This window comes from Myotis davidii, unplaced genomic scaffold (assembly GCF_000327345.1).
Source record: "Myotis davidii unplaced genomic scaffold, ASM32734v1 scaffold2712, whole genome shotgun sequence".
In the NCBI taxonomy this organism is placed as follows: domain Eukaryota; kingdom Metazoa; phylum Chordata; class Mammalia; order Chiroptera; family Vespertilionidae; genus Myotis; species Myotis davidii.
This window is the reverse complement of record NW_006283997.1, coordinates 56546-67648: the sequence shown is the minus strand read 5'-3', so window position 1 is coordinate 67648 and position 11103 is coordinate 56546. Positions and strand designations below refer to the sequence as shown.

The window sequence follows — 11103 nt, the reverse complement described above, 5'->3', positions numbered from 1 at the left end:
TGCTCCTTGCATGACAGGGGGTGGCGCCCCAACTCCCCAATCGGCCCTGCTCTGAGCCCGACCAGGGGCTGCACCTAGGGATTGGGCCTGCCCTCTGCCAACCGGGAGCAGGCCTAAGCCAGCAGGTCGTTATCTCCCGAGGGGTCCCAGACTGTAAGAGGGCACAGGCCAGGCTGAGGGACGCCCCCCAAGTGCACAAATTTTTGTGCACCTGGCCTCTAGTAATAAATAATGTAATTAAGTCATTAATAGACAAATAATATTTTAAGACTTATTCTATTTCCTTTGTATTAGAATATTTATTTATTTATTTAATCCTCACCTGAGGATGTTTTTTCCATTGATTTTCAGGCAGTATGGAAGGGAGGGAGGAGAGGAGGACAGAGACAGAGAGAGGAGAGAGAGAGAGAGAGAGAGAGAGAGAGAGAGAGAGAGAGAGAGAGAGATTGATTGACGTGAGAGAGACATTGATTGGTTGCCTCCTTCATGTGCCCCAACCGGGGCCTGGAATCAAACCTAAAAGCTAGGTACATTCCCTTGACTGGGAATTGAACCTGAGACTCTTCATTCTGTAGGCTGATGCCCTAAGCCCTGAGCCAGACTGGCCAGGACAATATTTTTATTTTTGTTATCACTTTTCTTTCTATCTCAATCCCAGAATTGTCAATGAATTATAGTAAATTTTTATCTCTTTGGTTTTAGTTTTCTAATTTTTTAAATGAATATATAAGCCTTTATCAGTACTTGCCAAATGCTAAATTCTTAATCTGATTATCTCCTATAGGTAAATAATAACATTTAACAAGTTATATTAAACTAACAAATATTTCCCCATTGTCATTTTGAGTTTTATTTTAGATACTAGAGGCCCGTTGCAGGAAGATTCCTGCAGGAATAGGGCTTCCTCGGGCCTATTTCTGCAAGAATGGGCTTCCTTCTCAGCTGCCTTGCTCCCTCCCTTTGCCACTTTGCCCTCGGCTCCCTCCCTTCTCTGCCACCTGGGCTGTCTCCCTTCTCCACTGCTTTGCTCCCTCGCCAGGTCACGTATCCAAGGCCGGATCCCCCGGGCAGCATCAGGCGCTACTGGCCCCACCTCGCCAGTCAGGGGTTAGGGGCCCGGGGCCTGCGGGCAGCGTTGTGTGCTGCCGGCCCTGCCTGCAGTATGCAAATTAGCCTCCATCTTTGTTGGTGGTTAATTTGCATATCGTGCTGATTAGCCAATGGGAGGTGTAGCAAAGGTACGGTCAATTACCATGTTTGTCTATTATTAGATAGGATTTTTTTTTTCTTTAAATACAGTGGAAAGTTCTTGAGTAGTAAAGCAAAATATTTTACAAGTGTAATTAAATTGTGAGATTCAATTTAAAATCCATTCTGTTTAATGTGTTAAAGCAAAAATACAATTTTTACATATAGACATTTAAAGTATATTTTTAAATCAGCACTTGGATTACCCAGACTTTATAGATTTTATGGAAGAAAAATCCTAATTTACATTTATGTCACCTTTCTATTACTTTGTAATTTTTTTCTTTTACTTGTAATAACATAAAATTTCCACATTGTTACCAATTTCAAGGAGCTAGACTATTTCTTAAAGATAATTTATTTTATTTATTATGGCTGTATGGTACATGTTTAGTTGAGAAATGGTAAACTGGACCTGGATTCAAAACACTCAAGACATTTTATGAGTATAGGCTAGAATTTATAATTTTTTTTTTATAAAACAACTTTTTTCTAGTAATAAGCTTTTATGAGTAATTTGGTGCTTATTTTGGGCCTTCTTATTTTCTTCTTTATAAAATGCTAAATTTTGTGTGTTATAGTATTGGGCAATACAAGATTTGGAAACTTTTAATCTTTCAGAATTAAGACATGAAAATAGCAAGTGGAAAATTCTCACTTCACTTTAATGTTTTTGTTTATTTTTTTAAGATATTTTTATTGATTTCAGAGAGGAAGAGAGGGAGGTAGGAAGGGAGAGAGACAAAAAGAGAGAGAGAGAGAGAGAGAGAGAGAGAGAGAGAGAGAGAGAAGAAAAAAACATCAGTGATGAGAAACAATTGTTGATTGGCTGCCTCCTCCCCACTAGGAATTGAGCCCACAACCTGAGCATGTGCTGTGACCTCCTGGTTCATAAGTCGACACTCAACTACTGAGCAACACCGGCTGGGCTTTTTTTTGTTGTTTCTTAAGGTTTTTAAGTCACTTTTATAGTCCATCATGAACTAAAGTATATAAGCTTTGAATATCAATGTTTAGAGACAATTAGATATCATATGCTTCCTGATAGAGGAACACAATGCCATATATAAAGTAGTCTTCCTAAGAAAAAGAACCTAATATGATCATTTTTATATGATCATAGCCATATGAACTTAGAAGAAAGGGGAGCCTGTTAATTGATATCAGAATGATAAAATTAGCAAAATTTTAATTGGGAAAACACTGTACAGAAACAAAAAGCAGTTGCTTCACCAAATTATAAGGAGGGAAAAAAATGAAGGAAAAATATAAAATTAAAAGATACTTAAATGACATATCAACCAAACTTGATTTTTTTAGAGATGCTAATGTATTACATTTCCATGTAAAAATTGGCTTTGATATTAATGGGTATATTGTAATTGTGATTGTTAACTGGATAGGACTAATTTGGGCACTCTATTATAATTAATAGAGTCATGTAAATTAATACGGGTTAAGCATATAAGATTACCACACATTTGTGAATACCTCTATATAAAAAAGACTACTTTGAGGAATAGTTTTCTTTTTAAACACAGTAGGAGATTTATATAATGTATCTATGAACTATGTACACACATTATACTTTCATAAACATATTTTAAAGTATATTTATAGAAAAATTGTCATTTTAATTCTTGTATTTGAGTCAAATGTGTATTTAAACATGCCCTTGTAAAGTACATAGTTATCACAGGAGATTGTTCTAGTTTAATAAGGAGGCTTCAAAACATTTACACACATACTAGAGGCTCAATGCATGAATTTGTTCATGGGTGGGGTCCCTCGGCCTGGCCTGTGATTGGGGCAGATCGTGGCATTTTGGGGCCATCTCACCCAGTCCTGATCAGGGCCGATGGGGGCCAGCAGGCTGGGGAGGGACCGTGGGAGGTTGGACCAAGGGAGGTTGGCCGGCTGGCCGGCGAGGGACTGTGGGAGGGCTATAGGGTGTGTCTGGTCCAGTCGCCCAGTCCCCATCAGCTGGACTCCAGCAGCAAGCTAACCTACCAGTCGAAGCATCTACCCCTGGTGGTCAGTGTGCCTCATAGCAACTGGTTGAGCTGTTGACCAAACGGTCGACTGATTGGTCAGATATTTAGCATATTATGTTTTTATTATATAGGAGAATAGTATATCAAAAACTTTGATAAAGTCTCTGGGTCCACTTCAAATTATCCTACATAAATTTTAATTAGAGAAATAAATATAAATTGATTGCAGATTAAACAGATATGTCTCTCTAATTTTAAAGATCACTATGCCTTTATATTTTATCAGGTTTAATGATATTCATGTACCAATACGCCTGGAATGTGTAAAATTTGCTAGTCACTGTCTCATGAACCATCCTGATTTAGCAAAGGACTTAACAGGTACTGTATACCCATAATAACAAATATTTCTGGGTGCTCTTTGGTGAAAAAATCCATTTTAAATATTTGGGGGATAAATAATCTTTTTTTGTTTCTGTTATAGGTGAAGTCTTGTTTCAATTTGTCATTATCAGAGTTACTTTCTGAAGCTAGAATTTTTACCTCCTAGTGCCTACTTAGGCAATAAGCACCTATAAAATGTTGGTTTTATCAGAGATAATTTTAATTTTGAAGTTTAAGGATATTTTTAGAAATATTTCAGGCATTTGGATTTGAACAGGTCTTGACTATGACTAAATTATAATACAGATTTTAACATTTTCCAGTATTTTGAGAACTTAGGGTAGAATCATTATTTTGTAAGCTAATTTAACCATCCTAAAATGAAAGTAAGGTTTTTGAAATCTCTATAATTATAAGGCAGTTCAGAACTTTATATTTATGTAGTAATGAGAAATCATGGCTTTGACTATTATTGTTTTACTAACTATTTTAATGTTATGGAATAGTTCAGAAAATATAAATGGATATAACAGCTACTATGTCTGCCTAGAAATGTTAGCATTTTGCTACATTGGCTTAAGACATTTTAAAAAAGAAAATAAATTTTACATTTAGTTAAAATGCCCCTCACAAACTATACTCCCTTCTTCTACAGAGGGTAACCACCCTACTAAATTTGGTCTGCATCTGGTTCATGTTTTTCTGTATATGCTACATGTGTATCTTTCCATAAATTATATATATTATTGTCATGTGCCTTACTATTTTTATTTAAGTATCCTTTGAATCTGATGTAGTTGAACTTATTTCTGCTTTCTTATTTTGTGTTCTACTTTCCATGCCTTTTTCTTGCTTTTTTTCTGTTTTGTTCTCTTTTGCTCAGTTCATCAGCTTGCTTTCTTCTCATTTTTTCCCTCCATGTGCTTGGAGGTTAACATTCACTTTTGTGCTTTCAGAAATGCGTAATAGATTAATGAAATTTGTAAAGTTAATCAAAATTCTCCCATATCTTTCTGATTAGTCAAGGATCTCTGAAACCTAAAATTCTGAACACTCTTCTCATTTGTTACATAATTGCTTGGTATTTAGTTACTAGAGGCCCGGTGCACAAAAATTTGTGCACTGGGCGGGGGGTGGGGAGGGAGGCCTCAGCCCGGCCTCTGCCCTCTCGCAGTCTCGGACCCCTTGGGGGATGTCCACCTGCTAGCTTAGGCCCACTCCCCGGGGAATCAAGCCTAAGCTGGCAGTCAAACATCCCTCTGGCAGCCCTCGGGAGATGTCCACTTGCCAGTGGGGAGCAGGCCTAAGCTGCAGTCGGACATCCTTAGTGCTGCTGAGGAGGCAGGAGAGGCTCCCGCCACCACCGCTGTGCTGGCAGCCATCAGCCTGGCTTGTGGCTGAGCAGTGTTTCCCCTGTGGGAGCGCACTGACCACCATGAGGCAGCTCCTGCATTGAGCGTCTGCCCCCTGGTGGTCAGTGTGTGTCATAGTGACCAGTCATTCCTAGTTGTTCTGCTGTTAGGGTCAATTTGCATATTACCCTTTTTTTATAAAGGATTTATTCTTTTTTTAAAACTTTATACTAACGTTTACTACATTTGTAACTGCCCTTTTTATACAGTATTTGCTCACAGTTGTGTCTTAATTTTTAGTACTTCCTTCTGAGTTTCTTCTGGTAAAATCACAAAGTTTAACTTTTTGTAATATTTTTAACAATAGGTTGTTGCTTTCACATTTTGTTAAATTCTTGTCAGTAGGTATTTATCAGTTTCATTTTCTTTCGGGTTGGGGGTAGAGGGAGGAAGAAATAGATTGTATTCCTCCTTGGAACCCTCTATTTGCCTACTCACATCTGAATGTGCACTGCTTGCTCTGTGAGCTGTTTTACAGCATTGATCATAAGACAGTTCATTCTTCCTCCCTCTTTTTCTGCCCCCTCTCCTTCCCATTCTTCCTTTCCTTGTGCTTGCAGGCTGTGTAAGTACATCTGTGCATCTCTCTATCTTCCTTTTGTATCCTTCCTTCTATTTTCACATCGATGTTCCTTTCACTGTGGCATCCTCTTTTTGTGTTATGTATGCAATATTCTCTGAGAAAACTAATCAGTGTTTTGGGGAAGTTTTCTTTATCCTACAAAATGTTTGTTCAGCTAACTTTTTATTTCCTTTTTCTCTATTTTCCATGTTAGAGGCTTTCCTTAAGTGCTTGACAATCCATGGCTATTTGCTCATAATTAAAGAGTGGGAGCTAATAAAAAGCTGATTAGAAAGCCCTGAATATATGACTCTGACCTTTACTCTAGGGCAGCAGTTCTCAACCTGTGGGTCGTGACCCCTTTGGGGGTCAAACGACCCTTTCACAGGGGTCGCCTAAGACCACTGGATAACACATATATAATTACATATTGTTTTTGTGATTAATCACTATGCTTTAATTATGTTCAATTTGTAACAATGAAAATACATCCTGCATATCAGATATTTACATTATGATTCATAACAGTTGCAAAATTACAGTTATGAAGTAGCAACGAAAATAAGTGTATGGTTGGGGGTCACTACAACATGAAGAACTGTATTAAAGGGTCGCAGCATTAGGAAGGTTGAGAACCACTGCTCTAGGGTGAATTTGATGGGTTGTGTCTTGATAATTCCTCTTGAACTAGTTAGATTGCCCAGAGAAGAGTATCCTATCAAGAGTTTAAAAGTCTAGTTGCTAGTGTCTGAGACTTTTATTCTTTTTTTTCTTTTTATGGATATATGTGTTGTTACGGTTTGGGGTTGTTATGACTGAGATCACTGTGAGTATTCTTGTACAAGTATTTCTGTGGAAATATGTTTTTACTTCTTTTTGGAACCACTTAGAAGTATAATTGCTGGTCATAGGGTAAATACATATTTAACTTTATAAGAAACACTATTTTCCACTTACACCAGAAATGTTTGACAGTTCTAGTTGTAAAGCGTCTTTGCTGACATTTTGTTTTATCAGTATTTTTTTATTTTAGCTGTTCTCATAAGTCTTGTTCTTTTGTGGTTCTAATTTGCCTTTTTCTATTTAGTGATGAGATTGACCATCATTTTTATGTATATCTTGATATATTATTTTCTTTTATGAATTGGCTGTTTAAAATTTAAACCTATCTTTTTTAAAATTGACTTGTTATTTTTTGTTGTTGATTTGTAGTAATTCTGTAGGTATTCTGGATTTTTTTAAGTATAAAAAAATTTAAGCAATTTTTTCCATAGTCAGAACTTTAAAACAAAGTTTATGATTGGCTAAATAATAGGTAGATGTTTTGATTAAAAAATATTTTTATTGATTTCAGAGAGGAAGGAGAGAGAGAAATATCAGTGATGAGAGAGAATCATTGATTTGTTGTCTCTTACCAGTGATCAAGCCTGCAACCCAGGCATGCGCCCTGACCAGAATAGAACTGAGATCTCTGGTTCATAGGTCAACACTCAAGGCACACCGGCCAGGCAGTGTTTTGCTTTTTTAGAAGATATTTTAAAAATGTTTTAGCTGTGAATTATTTCATCAGTAATTGTTTTAGTCCCTAGGTTATTTTGAAGATTTTTGTTGACTTAACAAACATCCAAATTTGTAGAGAGTTTTTATAAGAGTTTATTTGAACCAAATTGACAATATAATGAGGGAGCAAGATCTCAGATGCTCTTGAGAATAACAGTTTCATACTTTCTTCTATTCATTTAAAATTAAGCAGGGAATGTAAGGAAGATTATATGAAGGTGTGAGGAAGCAATTCAGGAATTGGATTACAGGATAGTTAAGATTATGTGCTTTCTTGAGAGTTAATAAAGGGTGTCCCAAAATTCACGCAAGAAGTAATTTTGATAGGAAACACAGGTTTATAATTAAAAATTGTAAATTTTTTATTGATTCATAAAGTATACAGTATAGGGTTATGTATGGAATAGCATATTGGGTAAACTGGATTATCATGTTTTGATAGCGAGCACTTCCATACATAACCTTATACTGTATACTTTATAAATCAATAAAAAATTTACAATTTTTAATTATAAACCTGTGTTTTCTATCAAAATTACTTCTTGTGTGCATTTTGGGACACCCTTTATTTCAAAGGTGTGCTAACCTAGGTGCACAAAAACAATACACAGGGTTGGCATAAAACATTTCATTAAAGAAGTTATAGGCCTGTAGAATGATTGCCCACCATGACCTGCCCAGTTAGAAATTTATGATTAGATCACTCTGTGAGGTTACTTTTCATAGAACCTCCTTTTTGTATTCCACATTTCGCTTTACAGTTGTCCCTGGGGATTGGTTCCAGGGATTGGTTCCAAGACTCTCTTACTCCCACCCTGTAGATACCAAAATCTGAGGATGCTCAAGACCCTTAAATACAGTGGTATAGACATATAAACATTCTACCTTATACTTTGTTTTTATTTTATCTTTATTGTTCAGAGTATTACAGGTTCCCCCATCCTTCCCCCATTGCCCACCTCCATCAGTTCCTGCCCTGCCTTATACTTGAAATTTCCTCTAGATTATATATAATACCTAATACAATGTAAATTCTATGTAAACAGTTATTAAGTTGTTAGCTATTGTTTAGGGAATAATGACAGGGGAAAAAAACTTGTACATGTTCAGTACAGATACAGCCATTGTAGGCCTACCTACATAGTACACATCAACAATGTTACATTCCCACCTTCCAGTTATTTTCTGTTGGTGGTTGGTTGAATCTACAGATGTGGAACCAGTATATAGAGAGGACCCACTATATATAGTTTGAATTTTTAATGAAACATTTATATTTTATTATTTTCTAGTGTTCAGTCTCCGGGCACATTTTAATTTTTGTAGTTGCCTAAAAACTGAAAAATGAGGGTTCTAACCTCTCTGCGTATTTTCAACCACTCATATTTTCAACTACAGTATTCATCTCTGTCTTGCTCATAGCTTGGCGCTTTGAATTTCAAAATGTTTTGAGGGTTCTTCTATCCTGGAATTGAGCTTGTCTATTGTTTTCTTCACCTTTTGGATTTTATTATTTTCCTCTTTCCTCTGGCACTTACCAATCATCCATCTGCCAAAATTTTGTTGGAAATCTCTTTTGCTATGATCTCTTCATTTGTTACTTGTCCCATTTAAAGACATTTTCTTAGGGCTTCAGGAGTGAGCTAAGATAAATGTGTTGTACACACACATTTATCTTATTTTTTTCAACAGTGTTTTGCGAGATTCATGTTTGTATCTTCAGCCAAGTCTGAGGGACATAGCCATATTGTGAAGAGTCCTACTTTTTCATACTAAGTAACTAGTGAGAATTTCTTTTTTTCTCCTGTTTTCTTTTTTCTGCACAGTAAATATAAGTTAATAGTTCTTGTGTGAATTATTGTTTCTGGGAAATTGGGATGCATCTCAAAATTGATGGTTATTGCATTTTTCTTTTTTGATGGTACCTAAAATAGTATGTATTGCATTCAAAACAAGTACAATGAAAAATAAAACTCCTATATTTATCTTGGTGGGGAAATTGAGATATGCTAAAAATAACTTTCTTTGCTGAGTTAGGTAAAATAACCTTTCCATTTCTTCAATTTCTTTAGCAGCATAAGGTCTTCCTCATTTTTTTGAATAGTTTCTATTAGTAGAGAATACTCAAAGTGGACAGGCTTAAAACCTGAACATTGGTTTTTATGAGTGTTTACATTATAAGTATTTGTTACATTATTATTTTATAGAGAAGTAAATTCATTCACAATCATAGCACTATTTGTTGTGTATAGGCCTGGCAATATTTATTATTCCAAATCTAAACAATGAAATTTTATCTTACTGGTCTTATTATAAAAAAGCTGAATATTTTATTTTTAAAATTTATATTCAATTGTGTGACTTCTTCCTTCAACCTATTATATGATTACTGAAGATTGTTAAAACTTTTCTTTCAGCATTCTCAGTGCAAGATCTGAACTCCTATGCACTCATAATTTTTAAATGTTTTATTTCTTCTGTCTTCCCTTTGGCCTTTCTTAGTTCAGTTAAATGGAATTGCCTATGGTATTTCCTGTAGTCCTGTTTCTTGATAACCATATCTCAATTTTATACTCTTAATAACCTCACTGAAAGTTTCCCTTGTTAAGGAATAGAAATTTGAGCACACTTTCCTTTCCTAGTAGAACTACTTGACTTGAATGTTTTAACTATTAAATAAAAAAACAGGTGAAATTTTTAATGTTGGTATACTTTGTGGTTTATTTATATAGTTGCTTTGTTTAATGAGGTTAGGAACTCTATGATCATCTACTCTGCACTGCAAATGGGGAAGGGATTTACTACTCAGTTGCATGTAAACTTTGTTTTGACTCAAGGGCTGACCTTCCTTTTTACTTTCCTTCCTCCCTTCCTCCCTCACTGCTCCCAGTTTACTTGAAACATTGAACCTTTTACTTAGGTTTTGTTTTTGTTGTGGTTTGCTTTAAAAGGTCTTACACAAGTTTTAAAGACATTTCAATTGTTAAAGTTAAATTTCAATCAATAAAAACTTTATCTTTCAGAGTATCTTAAAGTGAGGTCACATGACCCTGAGGAAGCTATTAGACATGATGTTATTGTGTCTATAGTTACAGCTGCTAAAAAGGATATTCTTCTGGTCAATGATCACCTACTTAATTTTGTCAGAGAAAGAACTTTAGACAAACGGGTAAGTAGGAGTAATAATTATTATAGCTTGTCATTTTGAATACTTAAAGTTTCATAGTATTTTATTTGAAAATATTGAGATTTAAATGTAATTAGCCCTTTTGGGGGGATAGGCGTTTTAATATTTAAAATAGTGTTAATGAAAGGATTTATTTTTTGTTACATTAAATTTTACTAGTTTTTCTTTGTAAGATTACTAGAGGCCTGGTGCATGAAATTTGTGCATGTGGCGGTCCCCCCCTCAGCCCAGCCTTCACCCTTTCAATCTGGGACCCCTCGGGGGATGTCAGACATCCCTCTCACAATCTGGGACTACTGGCTCCTAACTGCTCGCTTGCCTGCCCGATCGCTCATAAATGCCCCCCTTGGCAGCCATCCCACCCCCACCCCCCGGTGGCCTGGTCGCCCCACGCAGCCTGCTGTTAGGTCGTACCTCTGGTTGTTTCGGTCATGATGGCCTCCGGTTTCTTATATATTAGGATTCTCATTCTAAAAGTGAGATGGCTTTCAGTGGTAAGTAGTCACATATTCAGCTTGTGTACTAGTTTTAATAAGTGACATATATAAAGGGCCTTTGAGACAGCTTCTCTCATATAGTTGGCTCTCTTTTGTTTTTTTCTTTCATATGGGTATTTGGTTCTTACTCCTCTTACTGGTTGTTTCCTCCTCTCCATGGAATAGAAAAAGAAAAGATATCTTCAGTTTGGCAGAACTAAACTTGGCATGCTTCTAGCCTATGTCCTGTGATCCCAACCTTCCTCCTTTTTTTAAGTCC

The 11103-nt window shown here is 36.1% G+C and overlaps 1 protein-coding gene across 2 annotated transcripts in view; it reads left to right on the top strand.

Moving 5' to 3' along the window:
• LOC102768675 (sister chromatid cohesion protein PDS5 homolog B) overlaps positions 1-11103 on the top strand; it is a 96624-nt gene that overhangs the window by 48763 nt on the left and 36758 nt on the right. For both annotated transcript variants that reach the window (XM_015568044.1, XM_015568045.1), the window contains 2 exons: positions 3529-3623; positions 10184-10329. In XM_015568044.1, coding sequence (XP_015423530.1) covers positions 3529-3623; positions 10184-10329 — 241 coding nt within the window. The remainder of the gene's footprint in view (positions 1-3528; positions 3624-10183; positions 10330-11103) is intronic.